Source organism: Chionomys nivalis, chromosome 17, assembly GCF_950005125.1.
Source record: "Chionomys nivalis chromosome 17, mChiNiv1.1, whole genome shotgun sequence".
NCBI classification, from domain to species: Eukaryota; Metazoa; Chordata; class Mammalia; order Rodentia; family Cricetidae; genus Chionomys; species Chionomys nivalis.
Window position 1 is genome coordinate 43396835 of NC_080102.1, and position 27444 is coordinate 43424278.

General features: G+C 50.1%; 1 protein-coding gene across 1 annotated transcript in view; it reads left to right on the top strand.

Moving 5' to 3' along the window:
• The window catches only part of Tbc1d22a (TBC1 domain family member 22A), a 287690-nt gene extending 262915 nt beyond the window's left edge, over positions 1 to 24775 (top strand). The window contains exon 13 of the mRNA XM_057792580.1: positions 23148 to 24775. Coding sequence (XP_057648563.1) covers positions 23148 to 23276 — 129 coding nt within the window. The 3' untranslated portion in view covers positions 23277 to 24775. The remainder of the gene's footprint in view (positions 1 to 23147) is intronic.
• Positions 24776 to 27444: the final 2669 nt, after the last annotated feature.

Genomic DNA, 27444 nt, shown 5'->3' on the forward strand with positions numbered 1-27444 from the left:
TGCTACAGTGTATCTAAGGGCGCCATCCCCTTCTGCTACAGTGTATCTAAGGGAGCTATCCTCTTCTGCTACAGTGTATCTAAGGGCGCCATCCCCTTCTGCTACAGTGTATCTAAGGGCGCCATCCCCTTTTGCTACAGTGTATCTAAGGGCGCCATCCCCTTTTGCTACAGTGTATCTAAGGACGCCATCCCCTTCTGCTACAGTGTATCTAAGGGCATAATCCCCTTCTGCTACAGTGTAAGCCTTGGGATGGAACTGCTTAGCCTCTTATGCCTTCTATCCTGACTGAGCTGGCAGCACTGAGAGCCAAGAGCAGGTAGTACAAACAGGGAGTGCCATCAGCCCTTTTGTGAGGTCTGACTGAATTGAGAATCTTCCTCCCTGGGGTGACACTGGACACCTTGTTCATCATAAACTCAATCAACCCTCCCAAGTTTTTGGATTATGGCCAGCCTCCATGGTTGGCCCAGCCTAGACTGGAACCCTTTGACTTGTTTGTTGGATGGCTGTGTTTACTTATCCATCACTATTTCACTTGGGTACAGTGACCTGAAGCCTCTAAGGACAGGTTACCATAACCGCGTGTTTAAGGCAGAGTTTGCCACTGGCATGAGCCACAAATACCATGGTAATCACAGCTCTCATTGCCTCATGAGTCAGAATTTACTTTGATTTCTGGAGTACTTCCTGGCTGAGTTGGTCCTAGATCCACTTTGCTCAGGATGACCAGTTGCCTGGGGAAGCTTATCAGAGTGGCCCCACAAGGTGCTGGACTCTGTCCAGCTTCACACAGGATGTCACCTCCCCTTTTGCACGTACAGTACAGGTGTCTGGATGAGAGGAGGCACCTGTCCTGGGGCATGTTGGGCATGCCATTGGTCTACAGTGACATCCTCTTAGCAGGGGAAGGCAAGAGAGGTAAGCTGTACTTCCCCTCACCCATCCTGCCTTACTGGAAGAGCCCTGTCCTTGGTACTGATTATGCCTCCAGATAATCCTTTATAATAAGCCTAATTCCTGGCGTATATGAAAAGCAGCCTGTGAACCTGTCACAGAGTCAAATGATTTGACATCCCCCCCTCCATTATCACTCAGGATTGGAATCTCGCTCTAAGTATCCATCTATGATTCTGCCTGTGCTCCCCGCCACATTAGCATCTTTTATAATCATTATCTGCTGACACTGTCACTGTGGAGACTGGTCTCTAGAACAGCAATAATACACCAAATGAAGCTTGGCAATTTTTTTAAAGCAGTTTCTCCTCGCTGGGCACAGTGGACATCACTTGGAGCAGAAATTGAGCTGTATGTATTTAGAAATCAATTGAAAAGATCACATCCCTCAGCTCTGGATGTGACTGCCAAATCTGTCTGTTCTTTCTAGGGCAGCACTGCTTGCTCCACTTATTTTCAGATGGATCTCATCAGTTGTGAAAAATGCTTCATGACCGAGCCCAGTTCAGGAAACAAGGCTTGTTTATCCACAAGCTTCCTTTGTTGGGCCCCTGCTGGCCCTGGAAGCCTATGTGGGGCCATAGCCCAAGTGTGGTCCTGAGGGATCTCAATTACTGTGGCCTCCAAGACCCTATGATGGGTGGTCCATGATGAAGTAGCTGGTCTGTACAGTGACAAACACACACACATTCAAACACATGTATGTACGTATGTACACACCCATGCACATGCATACATACACACTCCCTACCTACTTGCACAAGCAGCTTAGAACAGGTATGCAGTCCAAGAGGACCTGGACCTTAGGCTCCAGAGCTGGGGCCTTCAGCTGTGGTCCTCCTTGGCACACTTGGATGGGATGACTTTGCTTTTCTTTCTTTCTCTTTCTCATTTCCCAAAGCAGCTGTCCCAAGAGTCACTAGTGTGTGTAATACCTAAGTATCTTCTTGTGTGGCGCTCAGTGTACTGAGTGTGGATGTGTGTTTTTAATCATTATGGAGGTAGAATGGCCTCCATTTGAAGGCTCAAAGGTAGTTACTTGGCCAGGGTCACACAGCTGGCATCTGGCTTTGTTAGCCTAGGTTCCCTGGGAAATCCTGGGCAGCTTGCCATTATGCAGCCAGGCACCTCAATTCGGTAAGAAATTGGATTTTTACCAATTGTCTGTTTCAAAGAGCTTGGTTTTCCTAGGAAGGGAAGCAAAAAGGAAATGGCCAGTAACTTGGTTTTAAAATCATAGTTTCATCTATTGGATTCTACTAGTTCTAAAGCAGGGCTTCTCCCATTGATATTTTAAAGCCATAACTAAATTCTTACTTTTCCAAACTCATCTGTTGTGCTTTTTGTGTATTGTTTTGCCATTGATGATGCTGATAGAGAGTCAATGACATCAGCCTCCTGCATGCTCAGCCTTCTGCCAGTCTGGTAATGTGTTCCTGTACCTGCTCCTGCTGGGCTTGGTGGCGTCATGCAGAGGTTGGCTCCTCCTAGAACTGGCCTGCTTTTACATTCCCAGTGGGAAGATTAGGGCTGTAGAGCCCAGATTGTTTACTTTCTCTCATCCACCCACATGCCCAACTATCCACCTACTCACTCCCCGCATTCACTCACATACCACCACCGCCCATCCATCTTCTCGCCCACTCACACACCGTCATCCTTCTCATAACCCACCCTTGCACTTAGTTGCACACCAGTCCTCCACTCAGCTTCCATTTGGACAGCACTCTTAGGGACTTAGTGAGACAGGCACTTTTAGAGCCAAACTTCTATGTCAAAGGACCTTCTAATAGGCATTTACTTTATTTTCAGCTAAAGCATTTTTATGAAAACTGAGAACTCCTGGAATTCTTGTCTACCATTTTAACTTTCTACACGTGTGTCATGACCTTGAGCTAAGTGTATCCCCAAATGTGTCCACCCTCTTTCCATCTTATTTCTGATACACGGAGCAGGCTCAGAAATGTATTTCGTAACTGCAAATGCTCATGAATGGGCATGTGTTTTGACCCCTAAATGAAGTTTACATGCTTTCTTTGTTGGAGGAGGCTTTGCTTGAGAAACAACTCTCTTTACCTGTTGCATCTCGTAAATCTCCGTTCTTTCATCTTGGCCATTCATGTGTGACTTTAACTCACCCAGATGTGAGCCCATTTTGTTTCTTTGGTTACTCCCCACGCCACATCCTGGGCCTTTGCATCTGGGCACTTGGAGATAAGGATGAGGCACATGCTGTGGAAATATTGAGAATCACACAGCTTCCCAGAGGAGTGTGCCCCTTCTCAGCCTTGACTTTGAAAGGATCTCTGGCTTCTCAGGCAGGTGTGCCAGGACCCCAGAGCCAGCACTGCCCCGCCCCTCTGAGCTCAAGCCCTGCCTCTGAAGAGCAGACATACAGGTCTACAAATTGATAGAGCCCTAAAAGCAGTGTTTGCCCTCAAGAGTCTATAAATCTCAGGCTGAAGTACTTGGCAGTGACCCTTTAACATTCTTGAAAACAAAAGGAAAGTGTCCTAACAGCAGAGGATTTACAACCTGCGTTTTACTGGAACCAGGAAGTGAAAAACCCTGCAGTCCAAGGCTACTTAATTAGTTTTGAACAGCTTCCAGGAATAAGCTTGCATTTTAAGTCTCTCCATCAGTGCCATTGCACACCTTCAGTGCAGCACAGCCTGGAATGGCTTACAGAGCCAAGCCCTGGGAAGGGCAGAGTCCTTCTCCCAGCAGGTGGCCCTGCCTAGAATCCCCGGGGGACCTCTGTACATGTGCACTGTGGTACGTACCATTCAGGAGGAACATGCCCAATATTGGTCTCTAGAGCCCTGCCTAGGACATTTCAGACATAGGACAAGAGGCTTGGTTCAGCCCTTCTCCTGTAGAGACAGGGAAAACTGGAAAGCTCACCTCTTGCCTGAACCTCTTCTCCTGTGTGGGGTGCTAGCCACTCTCTCCTCTACTAGTAGTGCCTGGATACACTGCATGTTATCTTCACTATCTGCCCGGGCTAACACCTCGAGGTAACTGGTTTCACCTGCTTTAGGGAATCAAAGGCCAGATAGTTCCCACACACCCAACTAAGAACTTTTTCAGAGTATCATACCTTTGGCTTCTTTAGGAAAAAACTGACCTCCCTCACACCCACTTCTCGAGCCTGGTCTTCATTCTCCACTGGCTCAGCCCCTGGGGTGCTTGTGCCTTTTCAGTACACTCTTCCTTCCTGTGTCCTCCCCTATCCAGCTTCCCTTCAGGCCAGATGGTCAGCAGTGCAGCTTTCCCACCTGCCCCATCCCCTATGGCCTGCGACTCCACTCCAGAGCAGCCTAGGTCTGGTCAGGCAGAGAACCCCTCAGGCTGCTGGCCCAACGTGTTTTCTGAATGAAGATGAGGAGATGTGGACTCGTTACATGTGACAGATGTCCCACAGTACATGGTTGCGGCCAGAGCCCCATCTGCCCCTAGCTACTATACTCGGTGTCAGAACAGCCTTGGCCTCAGTCCCTGCTTCCATGAAAAGACCTCCTGCTTCCCAGCATGCATAGGCCTCCTCTGGTCAGATCTAGAATTGGCCACTGAGTCACAGAACATATATCAGAGGAAACATCTGGCCGCTTGCTCCACTGCCCAGCCAGAATCAATTCCTGTCTGAGAGGTAATCCGATTTGATTATCTCTGAACTATTACAGAAAGGCGGAGGTGCTGGACACCCTGCCTGGAGATGAAGAGGCCCTGCTGGTGGGGACGACATGGAAGATAACAGCTGTGTCTGCCTGGCCCAAGAGGCTGTGGGCCAGTCCTTCTCATCTGTGGAATGAGGCTTCCAGTTTTCCTAGGATCTCTTCATCAGTTCTAGCATGGTCCCAAGGGCCTGGCCTCACAAAAATGGATGTGGGAGTCTTCACCGATTGCCGGTTTTTCCACTCTTAGACAGGCCAGGCTGCCTGCTCTGAGGCCACACAGTCAGGAAGGCACATAGGGTCCATATGCCCATGTGCTACCTGGAAAGCTCCTCTTCTCAGACACTTGTCTGTGGAAGGCACATGCACTTGACTATTAAGTGGGCGTGGCCCTGAAGGCCACAGGATTTAGAGGACTTCTCTCAGTAAGAAAATATAAAATACAAATACAAAACTGAAGGAGCAGGTTAGCCTTGCTTAGGAAAAGAAGTCAGAACCAGATTATAGGCTTTTAAAAGACCAGCAAATACTATATACCAAAAAAAGGAAATAACTTCATGTGTGTACTAGTAGAATCTTTTGTTGTTTTTTTCCATTAGTGTGTGTTAGGTGGATGAAGAGGGTGTTTCATTATGACATTTTCATAAATGTACTTTGTCTTCGCTTTTCCATTGCTCTACCTAGCCCCCTCCTTTGTGTGTCCCTTCTGCCCCCATATCACTCTTTTACTGTCATGTGCCTTTTCTCTCCTAGATTCCACATAGAATAGAAAACACTCATTTTGATTTTTGACACTGATTGTTATCGCAACCGAATCTAGATTTCTGTAGGAGGCAGATGTCTAAACTAGGTTTTTTAGCCTCTGGGCACACCTGGGAGGGATTTTCTTGGTTAAGTCATTTGGGGAAGACCCATTTTCTGGCCTGGGATCCTGGACAGAATAAACAGAGAAAGTGGGCTGAGTACCAACATCCATCACTCTCTGTTTCTTGACAGTGGATGCAGTGACTGGCTGTTTCAAGCTTCAGCTCTCGTCATGGGGGATGAGCCAAGATAAACTCTCCCTTAAGTCCCTTTTGTTAGGGTATTTTCACTGCAGCAACAGGAAGAATAACTAATACATTTGCCTTTCTGAGCCTGATTTATTTCACTTAACGTGATGATCTCTAGCTCTATTTTCCTGCAAATAAATTAGTTTCATTCTTCAAGGCTGGACAAAACTCCACTGTGTGCACACAGCACTTTTTTTGTTTTGTTTTGTTTTTAATCCCCTCACCCACCTACAGGCACATGGCTGGTTCTCCTATGTGGTTACTGTGTATCACTGTGTAAGTGGATGGTGATTACTCTCAGTGTCCCCAGAGGTGGTGTAGCTGAGTCACACTGTAGGTCTGTTCTCAGTTTCTTGAAGGACTTCACCCCTGGTTTCCATGGCAGCTGCACTAACTGCATCCCAACCACAGTGGGTGAGGGTGCTTCTGCTTCTTCCCCAATCCTTTCCAGCATCTGCTGTTTGTCTTGTGATAAGAAGCTCTTCTGACTGGGGTGAGATGGAATCTCAACATGGTTGATTGGCATTTGCTTGGTGGCTAAAGAGGAACTTTTTTTATATGCTTTTTTTGGTGGGGGAGTGGTGCCCTGGGAACCGAGGTCTTGAGCATGCTCAGTAATCACTCTACACTACACTAAGGTGCAGCCCCAGCTTTATTGAGCCTGGGCAGGTCTTCGTGTGAAAAGTGTGCTCAGTTGGTTGTTCACTTACTGATCAGATTGTTTTCCCTGGTGAAGTTCTGTATTGAGTATTAATCCTCTGTTGGCTGAATGTCTGCAGGGCCTCCTTCTGTTGTACGGGTCTTTCCCGTACATACTGTTGGCTGTCGTCTTTGAAGTGCAGAATTACGTTAATTTAATGCAGTCCATTTTTCACTGTTGCTGTCATTTCCTGAGCCAGTGGAGTCCATCTCAGAAAGCCCTTGCACACATCTGGATTTTCACATGCTCCCAGCTTTCCATTAGTGACTCAGACTTTCAGGTCTTATGTTAAGGTCTTTGATCCACTTTGAGCTAATTTTTGTACGATTGTCTCCTTAAATAAAAAGAAAGGTTACAAAGCAGTGGCACCTCTGCTACACCTTCCCATCTGTTACCCTCTCTGTCCATTACCCTCTCTGTCCATTGTGCTCCCTGTACCCACTTGGTGTTCATGACCATCACTGTTGTCCACATTTGTGGGCTGTCCACTGAGGGGGAGAAACACTGGTGGAGTGAAACACTGTTCACCTTCATAGGACACTGCTTTGTGTCCTTGAGTCTTAAGGAAAAGCTAGGAAGGGAGTGGACATCCATGCTGGCTGCTTTGACCAGTGTGTATCCTTGAGTCTGAAGGAAAGGCTAAAGCGGTGGTCTTCCATGCTAGCGCCCTTGACCAGCAGTTGTGAGACTCAGGTTGAAGACCTCCTCTTGTAGGGACCTCTTTGCAGAGCCACCCTCTTGTCCTCCTGTAAAACCAGCTGGGCACATCAACAGGGGCAGATGTGGCTTCTGACTCCAAATGGCTCAGCAGGGAGCAGTGCCCTTGGGGCTAGGAAGAAGGGGAGCAGAGCTACATCTGGGGTCTGGCCCTCATTAAGTACTCGACTTCAGTCCTGAGGACTCCTCGGGTAGGGGATCGAGTCCATGAGGGGCAGTAAACAGTTCATAGATTGTGTATGAGACCCTAGACAATGAGTGAGTCCCAGTATCACTTTTCCCATGGGCAGTGCTGCACCCTGGCCTTGACGGGCTGAGTAAAACCCAGAGGAAGTGGGGGCAAGAAACATAGTTCTCCCAGGGCCTCTTTCCCATGGTGCCTCTTCCTTTTCATGTGGTACCTTACTCAGGCTCACTGTCCCAGCTTCTCCCCCAGACTCTCTTCACTTACACTTCTAAGTTCTTTCTTCCAGTCTCGCTCTTCTGGACTCCCTCCCTCCCTCCCTCCCTCCCTCCCTCCCTCCCTCCCTCCCTCCCTCCCTCCCTCCCTCCCTCCCTTCCTCCCCTCTGAGGCTCACTCTCCCCACCTCACTCTTCCAGGCTAACTCTTAGTGTTGGCGCTCAGCCTGTCTCCCATGGCCTCACTGCCTGCTTCACTTCCCATCCATCTCATGTGCCAACACCTGATGATCCTTCTCAGCTTGCCTCCTGCCAGCATTAGCCTTCCGTGGAGCTCCTGGTGTAGCTGCTAGGGGCTCAAGAACAGAGCAAGTGCAGAGGAGTGGGGTCAGACTTCCCTTTCTTGCTCATGATGAGTATCTAATCTCCAATCTCACCAAGGCTTGGGGCATGTGATATTAGGGGTCTCTCTCTTAGAGTTGCATGCAGGACCAATGCTGACAGGCATGCCTGGTGACCTTTCCATGATCTGGTAAGGACATACTTGGTCTCTGTGATGGCACAGCCTTGGAGCTTGCAGGGGTGTACTTGTGGCCCAGGCCTCATTAGCAAAAAACTGGTATGGCACACAAGCTTCTGGATCATGGTGTGTCATGTGGCTTCCATTTGTCTTCCTCATATGATTTTTCCCCAAGTTCTAAAAATAGGAATTTAATTAGACATTTAGCAAAATACTACCCAGTATTTATCCCTAGAGTTGGCTGCATCATTCGTTCTGCAGAAGCGAATACCCCTGCACCTGCAGCAGTGCACCTGAGCACACAATGGGGTGGCACTCGGAACGCACAGTGGGTTAGCACCCTGGCAGCTGCCTGTGCCTAGGTGTCCTACAGGAGGGCTGGGTGGGGAAGTGACAGAGTGAGGTTGGTACAAGCTACAGGTGTTCATTGTGGAGGCTCAAGAAGGAAAGTTCTAGAAGGAGAAACCCTGGAGGCGGGGCACCTGAGAAGATCTGCATGCTCTGGGCATATGATCCTTTGAGGTTTTAATGGCTTCTTGAAGCGTCCTAATGGTGTGATCACTGCTGATGCTATCTCCTAGTTAAAGGCTGTGCAACACACCTGTCTGCTGCTGTTCTCTCCAGACTCAGGTGAGCCCACCAGGTGCCTCCAGGAGGTCCATGGCAGAAACCACAGAACCCTTCCTCAGGGCACTGAGGACTGTCTGCACGCTCAAGGGCAGTCAGAGCCTTGGGCATGGCTTGGCTTCTCTGCATAGTCTTCTCCACTGGTGCCTTCTCTAAGCCTGTTCTTAGAGTAAGAGAAAGCCAAAGAAAGGACCTCATACCTTATAGGGCTGTGCAGGCCCCCGAGACCAGCAAGACTGGGGCTCTGTGGCACTGTCAGTGCCCTATTCAGAGTGCATGCCTTGCAAGCAGGTGGGCGGGCTCTATTGCCAGCACTGGGAAATCTGAGTGCTTATCTAGTGGCACTAAGGCAGGAGAACTCAGAGCTGTCAGAATCAAACCTTCCACTTACGAGTTGCTCTTTCTAAACCCTTCGGGGGTGAACGAGTTCAGGCCAGGGCTCTGCCTGCATGCCAGCCTGTGCCAGAATTGTCCCTTCCATCCAAAATACTTATTGCATCATCACTTTCCTGGCTTAGTATTGTTCACCAGTACTAAGCTGGATGGCCTGCACCTTGGTCCCCTGCTCATCCTCGTGCCTGCTTACCCAGGCCTATGTATTCCTTAGCTGGCTTTTGCACAGATCTCCCATTTGCTGGACAAACTAACAGGCCAGCCCAGGTTGACCTCTGAGAAACAGTGAGCAGGCATCAATCCTGACCTCCAGGCCTCTCTCTGATCTCTTACCCACTAACTGCCCTAGCCTGAGGCAGGCCCTTCTTTTGGACCCTTGTGTGCAATACCCTGCCTCCTCTGCACCCAAAAGCTCCCATGTGTAACATTCCCTTAGGACCAGGTAGAAGACCAGCCTTACTCCACCCGTGTCTCTCTTCTTTGGTGGGCAGTTCACAGATGTGAGCAATAGTATAGTTCTGTGCACAAGTGGGTACATGGTGCCTGTAGCCCATTCTCCCAGCACACACAGAGAGATCCTAAGCTCAGGAAAGATGCCCAAGCTCAGAATGCCAGCATGTCTTGATGTGGACAAGGTGTTGCAGAGCAGCCTGGGCTCGTGTCCGCCCTAGTGCCTGTTCCTTTAACACAGCCTGTGCACTGCAGCTCCCGCTTCAGCTGAGGAGAGGAGGCGCTATCACACCTGTCTAGTCTTCACATGTACACAACAAGCCGGGCTGTGGGGGCTGGGCTCTCGTTCTCAATAAATTGTTGATCACTCCGAGGAGATTTCTGTGATGCCTGGCACCTGGTGCTCTGGTCAGTGAGGGATTTTGTGCCCACTCCCCACATTTTCAAGGGAGACAGATCGTGTCTCTTCAGATGCACTATCGTGAAAACTGACCTTTCTAGACCTCAGCCACCCTGTGTGTCTTTCCACCTGGCTTCCCCGACAGCAGAAAATCAATGTAAGAACTCAAGACTTGGATGACTCCAAAAATTGAAGAACTTTTACAAAGTTTATTACAAGGAAAATGCCATTTTGATTCTGAACCTGTGAACTCAACTCTGTAACAGTTGGTAATATGCACCTTGAAAGCAGTCTTCAGTGTTGGGCCATTTCTGGGAAGGGAGCTTGAAGCCCAGCTCTCTCTCTTGACCCTTTCTGAAGGGCAGGACCTCCATCCCTTGGCTGGAATCCTGGTTCACCAGGGGCACGGAGCTGTGCTGGCTGCTGGGTTTTGCTAGCTTTCTGGGTTGTGGTGGGTGCTAGGCCTGGCTTCTCCCTGTGCTTGAGGATTTTCTGGGATGTCATTTCCCTGAAGTCTTTCTGACTTCTGCAGTCACAGAAAGCCTTATGTATAAGGTCCCATCTCGCCCTCGGGTTAAAAAGGACCCTTGATGAGCAAGGAACAGAGGGCTGAACCTTGGGTACATACAAAAGGAATGAGAGACCCTGTCCCGAGTGTAGGTGTCACAGCACACGTCACACACAATCCAGGTGCCATGACCCAGTGACTTCTGTCCTGCTGCTCATTTGCAGGCTGCCTGGACTAGACTCTGAATGGGGTTCCAGCTTCCCCCAGCCCTGCGATACAGGGGGCTGAGCTGCCTGAAACTCTGGCTTTTCTGCCTGCTGTGTAACAGTTGCACATTGAGTTCCTTTTGGCTGTGATACTCACCCACAGCCCCTGAGTATGTATAATAAGCTGAATCTGCTCCTGGTTCTCATTTTAGTCGGAGACTTGGTGCTTCTACCTGGCACTCTGAGAGCAAAGTGTTTGTCATGGCCGGCCCGAGTTCTCTCTGTCATTTCCAAAGCAGAGCTGCGAGGACACGTTCAATCTGATGAAAAGATAGAAGGCACCATTTGAGGAGTGGCACACATGTGGAGTGTGGAGTCTCGAGATAATTGAGTAGAAATGTGACCAGTACAGACTGGACATATGGCCAACACGGGCTGGTCAAGCCTAGGCCTGCTTAAGCCCAGGATCGTGTTCTCCCTGTGTCTTCCACTCCCTGCTGCTGAAGCAAGCAGGATATCCAGTGCCCCTCTACATTCTTGTTCTGCTACCGAGATGCCCCATGGGCATGATGGCAGGACTAGATGACCGTCCATGCACTGCCTGAGGTGCCCCAGAATAGATGCCTTCTGTCTCTGTGTAGTGCAGTAGAGTCAGGCCTGACTTGCTGGACTTTGGATGCTAGTGGACCTTCAGATGCCCTCTGTGCCTCCCAGTCAACTTGCCGATAGCTGAGAGCCGCCGCCTGTGGGCCTGGAATCAGACTGGGGAGTGACAGCTGCTCTCAGAAAGGCCCAGGGTGTCAGGCCCAAAGCTAGTGTTGCTGGCCCTTCTGTCCACCGTGTGCTGCCTCCCGGTGATAGCTCTGAGATTAGGAGCTGGCAGAGACCTCACAGAGGCCCTCTGCACAGGCGTGCTCTAGGGATCCTGGTGTGAGGGCAGCGAGTCTGCCGCCTTGTAGATAAGAGTGGAGGCGTGGGCTCCTTCCCTGTGATTACATCTTGCCTTAAGCCCTACCACCTCCCAAGTGATGACTTAGGACCACACGACCCCACATCCCGGCCCCAGGTGCCGCCGAAGTCTGCTAGGCATGAAGCAGACTCTAATCACAGTGCTCCGATGTGAGCATTCTCTGTATGTTGATCAGAAGTCTCAGCCGTGCTGGGAGATGAAAGGGAAGCCAGCTCGGTGGGAGCCTTTGTGCCAGCCCGTTGTCACCACCAAATGCTGTTTTTCTCTTTAGAATTCCTTTTAGGAGAAGAAAATAATTACAAGGACAGTCCATGTCCCCATGCTGTGGTGGGCTCTTTAGAGGACCGCTCTGTTGGGGCATCACTTCCTCTTTCTACCCTGAGTGGGCTGTCAGCCAGTCGCCACCGGTCAGTCCCAGCTGGCTGTCACTCTCCTATTTTTAGTCCTGGTCTGGACCCAAAGTTGACAACATTCTCAAACTAAGTGGATTGTCAAAGAAGTCAGCTGTCAAAGCTGGAGTTGAGCCCATGGGATGGCCTGAGAGTGAGGCAAGAAAGGACTTCAGGGCCAGAGTCCACTATGAACAGGCCCTGTGGGGCAAATAGTGGTACCATGGCGCCCTCCAGCTCCTCTTGGAGACCTGGGGACAGCTAGGACCCAGGACACTCGAGGCAGTGAAAGTCTGCACTGCACAGTTGGCAGTGAGGTCACCCTATTCTGAGTTGTGAATTCTGTTGGAAAGCAGAGATCCCTAGACAGATGAATTTAGACCACCAACAAAGTCTACCACAGAGGCATTGTGTGGGCCAGCAGTCTGCCCTTGGTCCCTTCCTTGTCACTGCCTGTCAGATTAAGTTCTGTATGCTTTTGGTTTACTGGCTGATAGCCACTGAGTGACCCTCTGAGGTAAGAGGCAGAACCTCTGCAGCTCTTCCTCTGCCTGGGAATGGATAAGTGACAGGGAACTTATTGAGTGTGGCCTCCCTCCCTCTGGCCAGCACCTAGCGTGAGATGGGGCTTTGGCCCTCCTAAGCTAACCTCCTAACCTTGGAGAAACAGTCATGGTTCCTATACCACAGAAAAGGCCTGTTCTACATTTGCCTGAGCCATGCAGGAAGTCCCAGACAGCTTTGACCAAGGCTCCTGGCTTCTAAGCTCATGGACCATATAGATGGTGGTATACACCCAGGAGGCCCTGGTGGTCAAGCTCAAGAAACCTTGTGGCTGCCAGGATGCTGAGCAGTGAGAAGGCAGCCCTCCTTCAGGGCATGTGACTTGAGTCCCTCCACCTGTGCAGTGGAGAGTTTGCCTAGTCCTGCTGGCGAGGAGACACTGCCAGAAACCGCTCGGAACGACGAAATGCTTGGCTTGCCTTTGAAAATGGAAACCATGTTATGAATACTCTCCACTGCAAAAATACAACCCTTAGAAAATAGCATTTATAAAAAGGGAGCCACAGGATAGCTCTTCCCACCCCAAGCCCAGCTCTTCAAGAGAGGGACCATTTCCTGCTGTTCTGCCTCTGTTGGCATAAAAAGGGCCATGAGTGCCTGTGTAGCCCCCTCATCGCCTCACTTGCTCTCGCGCTCTAGGATATCTTCAAGCCTCTTGAGAACGTATTTTTAAACTCCTAGATAAACACCCTATTGTATGGCTGTGCCAAGGCTTTTTGTACACTAGCAGGGGTAGTCTTTTTCTTTAACATTTTATTACTAAAGAAATTTAAATATGGAAAAATGGAAGGCATGGTTGAATGAGTACCACTTTGCTTTGGCAAGCAGACAGATTTATTCAGCTACTTTGTTTCTAGTCAGGGTTTGAGCAGATGGTGAGCTAGCTAGTGAGCTCTCAAGATCAGCATCTTCACCAGTCCTCATTGCCCACAGGATGGGCTCACAATCACCTAGGAGATTGAAGAGGTACACACCTGAGTGCCACTGTGAGGATGCTTTCAAAAATAGTTAACTGAGGGGAGACCCACCCTGGATATGGGCAGCAGCTTCCCATGGGCTTCTGGGGAAAAAGAAATACAGCCAGCGTAGCGCTCTCCCTGCCTCCTGACCACCAAAGTGAGGGCTGCCTTGTTCTGCTGCACCCTCCCTCTGTGATGGACCAAGGCCTCTGAAACCCTGAGGAGAACCAACCTTCCCTCTATTGAGTGTCTCTGTTGTTCACAGCAGCAAGAGAAGTGAGGGAGTCTGCATGCATGCACACTCACAGTCCTGGGCCACCCCAGCAGAGTCCACGCATATTCCCTGCTGTCAGCCAGTGCTAGGTGGTCTCCATTTCTCCCCAGATTTGGGGGGGTGTACGTTACGTGTAATGTGATGTACCTTGGGTACCTCATTGACATGGAACTTGCCAAGTAAGGGAGGCCGGCTGACCACAAATTCCAGGAATCTTGCCTCCCCGGATTCCAAGCACACACCACCATGTCCCATGTTCTTATTGTTGCTTTTAACATGTCTGCTAGGGATCCAGCTCAGGTTCTTGTGCTTGGGCAATGGGCACTTCACCCACCGAGCCATCTCCCTACTCCAGATCTGTTTTCTACAACTGTTCTTGCCAGCAGAATGGACTCATACATTGTAGGTTTGTGCCAGACTTGTGGGTGGCCAGTGATGTCCCCAGACTGTCATCTCAGTCCATTGATGAGAGCATCTCTTCACTGGCTTAAAGCCCACATGGCCCCATGTGTCTGTAAATCTTCTTTTCCTGTCCTTTGCCCATTTGTTTCAGAGTGTTTGTGTCATGTCCCCCTCGCCCCACATACTTTTTACACATGTGCCTAACACAAGAAGACATTTCAGGCTGACTGCGGGCACAGCCCCTGTAGTAGGAGCTGTGGGCTGCGTTCCTGCTGCCCTAGCTCCTGGTCGCCTGGCTAGCTTATGCCCCGAAATAACAACACACAAACTGTATTCTTTTAAACACTGCTTGGCCCATTATATATAGCCTCTTCTCGGCTAACTCTCACACCTGGACTAGCCCATTTCTAATAATGTGTGTAGCACCCCAAGATGCGCTTACCAGGAAGATTCCAGCCTACGTCCATCCTGGGTCGGAGCTTCATCGCATCTGCCCCAGAGAGCAGAGCTAAGGCGTATGAGCTCACTTCCTCTTTCTCCCAGCATTCTGTTCTGTTTACTCCACCCACCTTAAGGCTGGCCAATGAAATGGGCCAAGGCAGTTTCTTTATTAGCCAATGACCTTCCTCCATCAGATGGGTGCAAATGTCCTGTCCTCCTGCCTTCTGCTTGAAGTCTGTGGCTTCTCAAGCCCAAGGTTTGTAGAGCCTTTAGAGGCTTGGACCAGGATGGGATGAGGGAGCCAGGAACAGCTGTCTGAGACACAGATCGCCTAAGGAGGGCCTAGAGTGTGACAGTTCCGGTCCCAGAGCCAGGAGCAGGCAAGCCTCTGCCCTGACCTTTGCTCCATCTTCTCGTGGATACCAGATTCTGTTTCCTTGCTCTGTAAAGGGGTTGTGTGAAGGTTCACATAGCCAGGGCGGTAGTAATGAAGACATGGAGCGGGACAGCACCTCAACAAAACCTGCATGTAATGCTTCATGTGTGTCTTATTTATCCTCAACTCTGCCCTGAGGAGGGGACCATGCTTGGTGGCCATCGACTGCCACAGGCAACACGGAAACTGCAGGTTCCTGGGATTACTTCCTCTGTGTGACTGGTCCTGCTTGGAGGGATCCTTTGTCTTCACATGTATATCAGGGTGGCGCTCAAAGGGACAGTGTGTGGTGCTGATTGTTCCCTGCTGCCTCCTAAGCGGATACAGACAGGCTGCAGGATTCTGCTACAGGTGTTCCTTCCACACACTCCCTCTCCTCACTGCTTCCAACCATCTTCCAGCCTCTCCATGCCTCAGCTTCCTCTTCTTAAAGACTGACAAGTTGAAAGAAAGGAGTCAAGAATCCATCTCCCAGGAGATCCTGTGCTGTTCCCTGGATGTCCCCAACCATGGTCTAGGTGACTCCTGGCTTTCTTTCTAAGCACAGGTCAGGTAGACTTTTTGCAGCACCTCCAACCCTTGAGGTTTCTAGCAAAGGCACGGAGCTGAGCTGCCCTGGATGGGAGATGGGTTAAACCAATTAACCCCACTGCCCGCCTCATATGTGAGGGCGGAGGCCCTTCCCTCATCTTTCTCAGTTAGAGAAGAAAGCAATGAGAAGAGACAAGCAGGCCCTTTAGCCTTGTCCTGATTAACGTATTCATCTTTGTGTGTTGGCAATTTGTAAACCTCAGGCCTGAGTAGCTTTAAGCAGACCTGTGTGTTCTCTACAGTGCAGGAGCTGCTGCTGAGCTTGGCCTCCACACCTCACGGTCTTTCTGAGCACAGGGCCTTAGGAGTGCCAGGAGGCAGCGTGACCCAGGGCAGAGCCACTTAGATTCATTCACATAATTATCTTTGTTTGCCCAGATTGGGTTTCTATATATGGTCCAAACTAGCCTTGAACTTGGATTCCTTCCACTTCAGCCTTCAAGTGCTAGAATACAAACATGTCTGGTGCCACTTAGGAACTGTAAAGGGAAGGAGGGACAAGAGAAGGTAGGTGGTGGCTGTCAGCTTGACTACTTTTGGAATTAACTAAAACCCAAGCAGCTGGGTTTCCCTGTGATGTTTTTTCCCCTTAATTAAACATCTGAAGTAGAAAGACCCACTCTTAATCTGGGTCTTTTGAGGTTGGAAGATCCATCTTTAATCTGGGTCACACCTTCTGCTGGTGGCCTATATAAAGGACATGAAAGAAAAAAACTTGCTCTCTGCTTACTTGCTCTTGTTAGCAAGTCTGACATTATAGCCTCCCAAGTCTCGTATACATATACATACATAGAGAGAGAATAGGAGAATATATTATATGTAGATAGAATGTGTATGTGTGTGTATATATATATGTATATATACATGCACAATATATATGTATATTTCTGGCCCGCTAGAGAACCCTGACTAACACAAGGTGACAGCCAGACTTCCCTCTGTGCAGAAGTGCTGTAGCCAGGAGAAGAAAAGGGACCAAGAGAAGGGATTGTGAGAGCAGTGGAGGAGAGTAAGAGTGAGGTATGGTGATCTGTATGTATGAGAATGTGGCAGTGAGACCCATTTTATATGCTAACTAAAAATTTTAATGTCATGAAGTTTAACAAAACCCTTTATTTAGTTCAGCAAAGCCAAAATGCTCTCATTTTAACCTGTACTCCATATAGAATTATTGAAGAAAATCATTGCCTTCTTTTGTCTGTACCCTCCATCCAAAATGTATCCAGGCTCTGACAGCAGTACATATCAGCTGGTCACTCCTTTTCAAATATCTCGTGGACCATAGCAGCCAGCCGGGCACGCCGCTCAGTTATACCCACTGGCTTCTGCTAAGCATAATGTCTACTCTTGACTTTGTCACTGCAGGACTGGCCCAGCGGTAGGGTACAGTCCTCTGTGCACCTGGGAAACCCCAGGGAATGGATGATTTACCCTTTTTACCCTGATGCCCCACACAACCCAGGCTTTCTCCCTGTCCCCATAAATAGAGAGCCTCTAGTCGTGCAGGGAAACTGTCGGAGGACCTGTGTGGAGCAGACACGTGTCACTCTAGCAGTGAAGCCACCCCTTGACTCAAACCAGACCTTCCATTTAGCTTTTCTTTTTTTTTAATCTTTTTTTTTATTGAAAAAAAAATTTTCCCACTTCCTCCTCGCCTCCCATTTCCCTCCCCCTCCTCCCGCCCCTCTCTCCCTCCCTCCACTCCTCTTCTCCTCCCTCTCCAGTCCCAAGAGCAGTCAGGGTTCCCTGCCCTGTGGAAAGTCCAAGGTCCTCCCACTTCCATCCAGGTCTAGGAAGGTGACCATCCAAACTGTCTAGACTCCCACAAAGCCAGAACATGAAGTAGGATCAAAACCCCGTGCCATTCTCCTTGGCCTCTCGTCAGCTCTCATTGTCCGTCATGTTCGGAGAGTCCGGTTTTATCCCATGCTTTTTCAGTCGCAGTCCAGCTGTCCTTGGTGAGCTCCCAATAGATCGGCCCCACTGTCTCAGTGGGTGGGTGCACCCCTCGTGGTCCTGACTTCCTTGTTCATGTTCTCCCTCCTTCTGCTCCTCATTAGAACCTTGGGAGCTCAGTCCGGTGCTCCAGTGTGGGTCTCTGTCTCAATCTCCATCCATCGCTAGATGAAGGTTCTATGGTGATATGCAAGATATTCATCAGTATGGTTATAGGATAGGTTCATTTCAGGTTCCCTATCCTCAGGTGCCCCAAGGAACTAACTGGGGACATTGCCCTGGGCACCTGGTAGCCATTCCAAGTTCAAGTCTCTTGCCAACCCTTAGGTGGCTCCCTTAACTAAGATATGAGTTTCCCTGCTCCCCTATCCAACCTTCCTTTATCCCCAATCACCCTGATTCCCCCAGTTCCCCTCATCCTCTCCTTCATACTTTTCTCTCCCCATCTCCCCTCACCCCCATCCCACCCCACCCCCAAGATTCCAATTTTTTGCCCGGCAATCTTGTCTATTTCCCATAGCTGGGAGGATATCTATATGTTTTTCCTTGGGTTTACCCTCTTGTTTAGCTTCATATGACAAAAGCATTTGTTCAACTATGTTCATAGCAGCATTATTTGTAATAGCCAGAACCTGGAAGCAACCTAGATGTCCTTCAATGGAAGAATGGATGAAGAAAGTGTGGAATATATACACATTAGAGTACTACTCTGCGGTAAAAAACAATGACTTCTCAAATTTTGCATGCAAATGGATGGAAATAGAAAATACTATCCTGAGTGAGGTCACCCAGACCCAAAAAGAAGATCATGGGATGTACTCACTCATAATTGGTTTCTAGCCATGGATATGGGCCACTGAGTCTATAATTTGTGATCCATTTAGCTTTTCTTAATGCGTGTGATTCTGAAAAGGTTAGAAAGTGCAGACCGGTGTTTTGTTTTGTTTAAAAAAGAGCCCACCTTATTCCCTCACCAATCACATCAGATCCCGGTCACACAGGCCTGTGAATCCACGTGGCCATGCAGGAACATGCAGGCATACTTGCAGCACACCCTCCATCTACAGACAGAACAGTGTCCCAGAGAATGGAGGCCAAGGTGTGCCCAGGAATTCACATAGCGCCTGCCTCATCATGACACTGGCAGCTAGCTGCTCTGTTGCCCGTGTGGCTGACCACATAGCTTTGACCCATTGTCCCAGCACTTTGCTCCTAGGGGGGTCTCTGTGTCTGTGGAGGTCCTAGGCTTGTTCCTCTCTGTCTAGCCCTCATGTTGGGAGCATCCATCTGGAAGGTGCAGTGCCTTTTCGCTGGCTCAGTCGACCTTCTGCAGGTGACCACGCCCAAAGCAGAGACTAGATCTTCCCTGCTTGTTCTCAACCCTCCATTTCCCTCCCCAGTTCGTCCCAATGCACCCTGACTAGAGTCCAGTGGATCCTGGGCATGTGCTGACAGCTGTTACCAGCACATTTCTGCAGGTTGCAAGGCAGGGCCACATTGATGGTACCTTTCAGGGGTGGGCACATTTTGGCTTTTATATAAGAAATCTTGTGTCTTGGAGCTTAGTGTCCATGCCCCTAGTGCTGCCAGGCAGTAGCCTCTCTTCAGCCAATAAGAGGCTGGAGCTAATGGGCCAAGCAGTGTTTAAAAAAATACAGTTTCCGTGTAATTATTTTGGGCATAAGCCATGCGGGCGGCCAGGTGCCGGGGACGCAGCCCCGCCGCTCCTATTACAACACTTCTGGGCTCCACATGCATGTGCACATACATGTTATCTGTCTGTCTTTATCTGTCCATCTGTTTCTCTATACACCCATCTTTCTGCCTCCCCCACATACAGCCTGTCTACTCACTGACTCATCATAGACAAGGAACTTACTCAGCAGCAGGTCTCTTCTTTCAAGGCTGGCACTGCTGCACAGCGCCTGCTGTCTATGGGATGCTGGTCACCTCGCTAGTGACAGTTGGACTATTAACCAGCTGCTGCCACTGAGCCTTTTACTCCAAGCATTCAGGGACACTGTGCACACACTAGATAACCGACAGGGGAGGTCCCAGCACTGTCTCCATTTTACAGATGAGAAACAGAGACAAAAGAAGTATGAGGTTTACCCAGGGTCACACAGCAACAAAGGCAGGAGTGGGATTTGGCCCTGGCTGCTCAGCACTTGTAGGCAGTAACTCCATATACTGTCTGATCCCTGTACCCAGTGACCACCAAGGGCTGTGCACCAAGTTTTCTCAAAGAACACATGGAGCTGCTCATGTTGGAGAGAAGGCAGATTTCCATGACATCATCAGGGATTGTGGGGTTGGTGTGGTCAGAGCCAGAGCCAGAGCTTGAACCAAAGTCCATGCTATCTGACCCCAGGATCCTTCTCCTCCACTGTTGCCTCAGCTTTCAGAGCCCCAACATTGTCCGTTTGGAAGGACCTGTGTGTAAAAGTTACCCCCTCCCCCCCCAGTGCATACGACACTGCAGAGCACTGACTCTGAATAGCTAAACTCTTTGTCAAGGAGCAGACAGAGCCACAGTCTCTTTTCTTAGCATTCGGAGCCTCATCTCTCGGTGCCTCTCCAGGGGCCAGACGTGGTGGTGAGACTGTCGAAGAGGGTACCCTTTAGCACTGCATACAGAGCAGGCTGAAGCAGCCCAGCTTGTGGGGCTTGATCTACCATCTTCCAAAGCAACTGTGCCTGAGGGGAAGCCCTGTTCACCCTGCTGTCAGGGAGTACCCCGATTAGGCTGCTAGGTAGAACGGAAACTGTCTGCATCTGCATTGTCCTGTGAAGGGGCCATAGTGTCCGGGATGTGGCCCAGTCGTCCCCTTGGCCAAGGCCACTGCTGGGGCTCCAGGCCCATTCCTCTGGAATGTCTGCCTGGGTTGCATCCTGGGCATTGGTGTCCATCTAGAGTTCTTCCGGTGACCACGCCCACAGCTTGCACTCAGGGCTGAGAAGCACTGACCCACAAGGCTTACAGTGGCTTTTGTTATTTTTGCTTCTCACTGACCACAGACCCCACATGAGCCCTCCGTTGTTATTTGAAAGACAAGGCTAGCCGAGAAAGGCAGGTGTGGAACACCCCACTGTACCCGCTCGGTGGCTTTCGAAAGTGGCAGTGTCCTTGAGTTGCTTCAGTGGCAGTGGCAGAGGAGAAATCTCCCTTTATTTTCACAGCCACCAGTGTGGTCATAGCACTGGCTTGGTTCTGGGGTTAGGAGAAGGGTCAAGTGCCACCTGCAGAGTTCTAGCGTGGGCTCCGGTCACCATAGTTGTGCAATACAGAGCTGTCCCCTGCCAGCCACTGCCCCTATAACAGTGGCTTAGTGAGTCATTGCTTGCCTCATGTACCATGTTAGTGACGGACAGCAGCCTCTGATAAATGCACCGTGTTTCCCAGAGAAGAGGCAACACTGCCTGCTGCAACAGGAAGACAAGCCTTTTTAAAAACGAGATCTGTATTTAAGGCCGTGTTTGTCTGTGTTCTTTGCCTGCCTTAAAGGTCACGCGGATAGATTTTTCCTTCTTTAGCAGTGCAGGCCATGAAGAGCCGGGCATTTCCATTCTCCCTCCATCCAGTGAACCTGGGGGACTAAATTAGATTCTGAAATTGAGTGTGCAGTGGAGTTGGTAAGTTACCGTAATGGGAGGGTATTGCTTCTCACCTTGCAAGTAGCGAGGTCATGATAATATGAAGCGAAGTGGATTAAAAATAAAACCAAAGGTATTTATTTATGACCTGCTCAGAATTGGATTGGCATCCGTGTAAGTTGCATCTAATGGTTGAAGACAGTAGATTGATGTTGATGTATCCCCGAGGACATGCTGCTAGGGAGACCTGCTCCATGAATTCCATTTAAAGGCCCACAGAAAGTATCCAAAATGCAAAGGAAATAGGGGTGGGGGAGCAACAGTAAACGGCGTTGAAGAATGTCCTGGCACATGGCTCTCATGATTGGGGTGTGCTCCGTGTGTCCGCTGGAGGTTCCCTCCTGAGTTGGAGATGATGTGGGAAGTCTGCTCTGATCAGCCACTGTAGCCTCTCCTGGCTCTACCCATACTGACAGTGCTGTCCTGAGTCCACGTTAATGGGCAGCTCAGGCACCTCCCTGCTATCTAAGTAGGGTTCTGGAAACTTGGTGGGCCAGAGTCCAGCAGCTGCCATAGTTTGGGAACCAGCCCCTGCTGGGCTGTGCTTTTTTGAAGCCAGCTGCTCTGTGTCCCTTGTCAGCTGTCTAGAGCTGGGATGGGAAGGCTTTAGGACCCAAGTCCTGTAGAGCTGGTATCTGCAGAACCATTGGAAAGAAGTGTGCTGCTCCCTGGAGGTGGTGGCCTAGCTCACACCCATTCATCTCAGGAGACTCCTGTCTCGGAAGCTGTTATAACCATACAGACCTCTTAGACCCATGTCAGTTTAATTCCTACAAGTATTGTAGTCTCTCTCCCGAGACCTGTCCTGTCCTAGATGAAGTCCCCAGAGACTCTGTGTGTCATCATCTGACAGGAGAGGCCCGGCTGTTGATGCCATGATGTATGGGGGTCACTTGCATCCTACCATGGGTGCCCCCAAGGCCCTGTGGGATTTCCCTCCTGTCACTGGCCTCCGATGCTGTTAGTAACTCAGACTCAGCACTGTCTGTCCTGCTTCCATGTTCTTAGCTCTCGGATATCCCCGAGCCTGTGGGGATACCCCCACGTTCCCCCTCTAAGACATGGCCCCGTGCAGACCTGGGATGCTGGATGAAGCCGAGGAGCTACAGCATGGAAATCCCAAAGCAGAGCTTCTCATCCCTGATGCCAGCAGAACTGAGTGACAGTGTGTACTCAGCCTGTACTCTGTGTGTGCACTGTGTGCAGTGTGTGTCTAGTGTGTTTATTGTGTTCCTGACTGGTGCCGACATGTCCCTGTGATCTATGTGTCATCCCAATGGCCGGCAGGCCAGGCCTGCTACTCTGTTTATAAAGGAGGTCCCTGGGCTTCCTGGGTGACATGAATGGTTGTTCCTAGTTGACTATCTTATTGTCCAGCCCCCAGTGTCAGAACTTGTTCCCTTTGGTCTTGGAGAAGAGCGGAGGGGGGACAGGTGGTTCTTTTGTGGGGCTTCTGTGCTGACTCTGCCTATGGTATAAACATATTGCTGAGACCTGAGGTGGTCACCTGACACACGAGGAAGTGTATAGAAAATTGGTGTATTACTCTCTGGTTACAGAGAAGCTTTGAGCTCTTAGAATTCTCCTGCAGCCTGGCCTATGATGCCTTCTTGGCCATGGGGACCAAGGATGCTGTGTCTCTGGAGTATAAAAGGGTTTAGAAAATGGGTCACAACTGCAGTGCTGAGAAGATGCACTGTGTGGCTTCTCAGATGCTGAGCTGGGGACACATAAGACTATAGAGGGCATAGTCTGACTGGGTGGGGTTGAAGGATGAGTGAGTGGGGGGAGACCACAACAGATGAGGGCACTGCCCCATGCTTTCTTCTGTTGAGTTCTCCCAGGTGCCTGCTGCTGGGATCTGCCCTGCAGCCCTAGACCCTCCCTAACTGTCTGTCTCTCCTCCAGGAGTTGCTGCTCTTTCTCCAGAACCTGCCGACCGCCCGCTGGGATGACCAGGATGTCAGCCTGCTGCTGGCCGAGGCCTACCGCCTCAAGTTTGCCTTTGCAGACGCCCCGAATCACTACAAGAAGTGAGCGTGGGGCCCATGGCAGTGGCCTCACCCTGGGGGTGGCATCCTTTCCCTACCTGGATGGATGCTGGTCTCTAGATTGGTTCTTTCCTGGTGTGGCCTCGCAGAATGGGCCTCAGCATGGTCCAGAGCTGGCAGCCTCAGTTTGATGAGATACCAAAGAGAGTCCGGGAGAGAATCCTAACTTCAGAAGCTCAATGTGGCCAGGAGTGTCCCTCACCCTGGCCCTTCTTTGCCAAATGCCCACCCTTGGGCCCCTAGCCCAGACACCAAGAGGAAGTTTCTCTCATAGGGCCTGCTCTGTGGGTGCCAGGCAGATGTGGGCAGCCACCTCGGGCCTGCTCTGAAATGCACAAATCTGTTCTATGAGTGAAAGAGCTAAGTCCAGACAAAAGCTGAGCACGACTGGGGCTAAGCACACAGAGCCTCCAGTGGCTGCCATGTTCAGACCTGGCTTAAACAGGCCTGGAAGGCTGGGAGACAAGAAGAGGCCTCTCACTGCACCTTACTCTGTTTTTAATTACCCCACTACTTATCCCGGCAGGGAGGTGGTCAAAGAGCCTCCAGGGATGCAAGAGTCTTTGTCAGTCATGGGCCCACACTTGGCCATGACAGGGCAGAATGAGTGGCTCTGCAGTCCCAGCCTCTGGGGAGGTTCTTCCTATCATCTGCATAGGAACAACCAGGAGTTGCTGGGCTGGGATCCCTTCCTACCCTGCTGCCCTTTCAGGATCCACTGGTTTGGAGCCGTTGCCCTGGCTACTCCAGGGCCCTCAGATTGGCTTCCCACATGTGCTCCTAGGCATGCCCCAGGCTGCCTGGCCTCTGTGATGTGGGATCCCCAGGGACTACCAGGCCATCTGTAGGACAAGAGCTTCGGACTCCTAGAGCAGGCTCCTGTCCTCAGTTACCCACCATGGCCCACTCTGGCCTGTCCCTCCCTCAGGAGCAGCGTACCACTGCCCAGGCACTGCCCAGAGGCTGTGGGGGATGATACAGGGAAGATGCGTGTCTGCTTCTATTCAGATTATCCTGGGTCAGATAGGGCATGACATCAGCAGTGCTGGGTAGGCAGTCCATGTCCTGGATCAGTAGGGGGACATGCTCCCTCAGACCAGTGCCTATCCTGGGTGAGGGGCACCCAGCTATGAGGAAAACTGCCTCCTCTTTGGCTCTGTGGGGAAGCACCATCCTTCCTGACCCTCCTATGGTCCAGATTGCCCCTCAGACAAAAGAAAGAACTGCTCCATGGTGGGTTGTTTTTATGATATGACAAGGACCCATGCGGTTAACTTAAGCCCTGAATGTATTTTAATGTGTGCAAATGCTTGACTGGGTGTAAGGGACGCTGGCGACAGTCCTGCGTCTGAGCCAAGCAGGATGTGTGCTTTGAATGTGATGTGTTGGAAACAGAAAATAAAGATGCTTCATATGGCCCCTGGTCTTTACATTTTTTATCCCATTTATTTAGGGAGCTAGTGAGTGTGTCTGTGCCATGGTCTAGGTGTGGAGGTCAGAGCACAACTTGCTGGAGTCTCTTCTCTTCTGTTATATGGGTATCAGGGATCAAACTCAAGATGGTCGGCTTGATGGCTTACCCACGAGCCAGCTTGCTGGTGGCTTGACTCACTCTTCAAGGCCCAGGCCCCAGCACTGGGCCCTGTGCTCTAGGCCATGCCTTCATCACAGCAGTACTGTGGCCTCATGACATACTTGGGGCCTCATAAGAGGAAGGAGTACTTGTCCAGATGGCCTCCAGAAGCCACTTGCCTGGGGTTAGGGTGGGACACAGACCTGGCCCTGATCCTCTGAAGCCAGGACTTGGTGCTCCCAGGACCCAGCAGAGTAAGTGTCAAGGTCCAGCACAGACAGACCCTCTATGAGGCTCTGGACAAGAGACAGCTCTCCGAGTTTCCTTTGTAAAAAACCTGCACCTAGTCAACCCTGGAATCTGGGTCCTTCTTCCATGCTCCTAGGAACTCAGGGCATGTCATCCCACCTGCGGCCAGGTGTAAGACTCCAGCCCCTGTCAGACAGCTGCCACATGCTCTCTTTTACTACCATGAATGATGCTCAGTTACTACCTGAGGTCTTTCCTGCTGACACTGGTACCTGAGTCCCAGGGTTCCTAGATAAGACCCCACCCTGAGTGGTACCCAGGAACACCCAGTCCACAGAAAAGACCCTACCTGCTGAGCTCTACTGATGTTAAATGCCTGAAGTGACCCCCTGGAGCAGTCAAACCTCCGGCAAGGACAGCTGTGTTGGGTAGCAGTTTTCCTGGGGTGACTTGATCATGTGGGAGCACTCATGCAAGTCTTACATGGCAGCATGGAGGTAGGCCTTGTATCGAGTGCACCCGGACAGCCTCCAGATGTGTGTCACCCTGGGGCCAGCAGCTCTGGGCAGCCCCAGGGATCTGCCTGCCCTATCCTGGGGGTGTTTGCAGGGACAGAAAGCCCCCCTCCTGGAGTCTTCGTGCCCTCTCTTCTCTGCCCTGACCCACTCATCCCTCACCCCAGCCTTGCTTCCCTCCAGTGTGGCACTCAGCTCACGAGGACCAGGCCACACAGGTCTGCCCCCACATAACGTGGAGGCCTTCCAGATCCACTCTGCAGCCCCTGCCCTGGGAGATCCTTAGCAGGGAATAATTTCAGGGGCACACAGATGAATGAGTCTTTGGGTCCATTCATTGACAGGTTGAGACTGATTAATGTCTCCCACCAAAGAAAAGTATGGGCCAGATGGTTTTCCTGCTGGATTCTACCAAGCATTTCAAGAGCCAACACCAGCCTTCCTCGTGTTTCTTCGAAAACCCAAAAGGGCGGGGAAGTTTCCAAACTCCATTTACAAAACCAGCATTCAGTCTCCTCGGTACAAAAACTAGACAAGGACATTCTAAGACAATTAAACTGCAGGCCAAAGTCCTTGAGCAAAAGTCAAAAGAAGAACAGACGTCCCCAGGAAAATCCTGACAAGCTGAATTCATGACACACGGAGACAGTCCATGAGAACCAAGGAGAATTTGTTCCTTGCATGCAAAGATGGTTCAGTTTAAGACTGCCAGTAAATGTGGTGCGCCTGATTAACAATAAAAAAGCCATGTGATCAAGTCTTACAGTAAGAACAGTTGACAAAATTCAATATTCTTTCATTTAAAAAAAAAAAGATCCAAGCTGAGCATGGTGGTATACCTCTTTAATCCCAGAAATCAGGAGGCAGAGGCAGGTGGATCTCTGAGTTTGAGACCAACCTGGTCTACAGAGCAAGTTCCAGGATAACCAAGGCCCCACAGAGAAACCTGTCTTGAAACAGACAAACAAACAAACAAACAGTTATTCAAACTGGGTATAGCGGAATTGTTGTGGAATATTTGTTTACACTGAAAAAGATGTGCCACTGCCTAAAGTGCCTTCTGATTGGTTTAATAAAGAGCTGAATGACCAATAGCTAGGCAGGAGAGGTTAGGTGGGACTTCCGGGCAGAGAGAGGAACTCGGAGAGCTAGAATCTAGGTACAGAGGAGATGCCAGAGAGACGTGGAACAAATCAGACATCTGGTTACAGAGGACAGGTAACCAAGCTGTGTAGCAGAACATAGATGAACAGAAACAGGTTAATTTAAGGTATAAGATAGCTAGATGGGACAAGCCCAAGCAAAACGCCAAGCTTTCTTAATTAGCAGTAAGTCCCTGTTGTAAGCTGGCAGCCGACAAAAGAACTTACTTCAAGGAATTACGTGCAGTATAGATAGAATAGACTTCTGCACAGGGAAGGCCCTGCGTGAGAATTCCACACTGAAAACCTGATTCCACAGTGAAAAGCTGAAGCCCTCTTTTTTAAGACCTGGAATGAGATAAGGAAGGCTGTGTGTTCTCACTACTTATACTCGACATGGCGCCGGAAGCATTCAGTACAACTCTGGAGGTACTCAGCCCAGTACTGGAAGTCCTTGCCTGGACAAGGTGATAAGGAAGAGAATGAAAAGGGAGAAAGAAGAAATGAGCCCATCCCCATTTGCTGTTGGCATGATGGATTCTCCCAAAAGAGAGAAATTAGACCTGGCAGTCGAAGCCACAGCACACCTGTGTGAGAACAGCAAGCTCTGAGGAAGAACTCAATAGAGCTGTCCCATTTACAATGATTACAATAAAACAAAATACAGCATAAAAT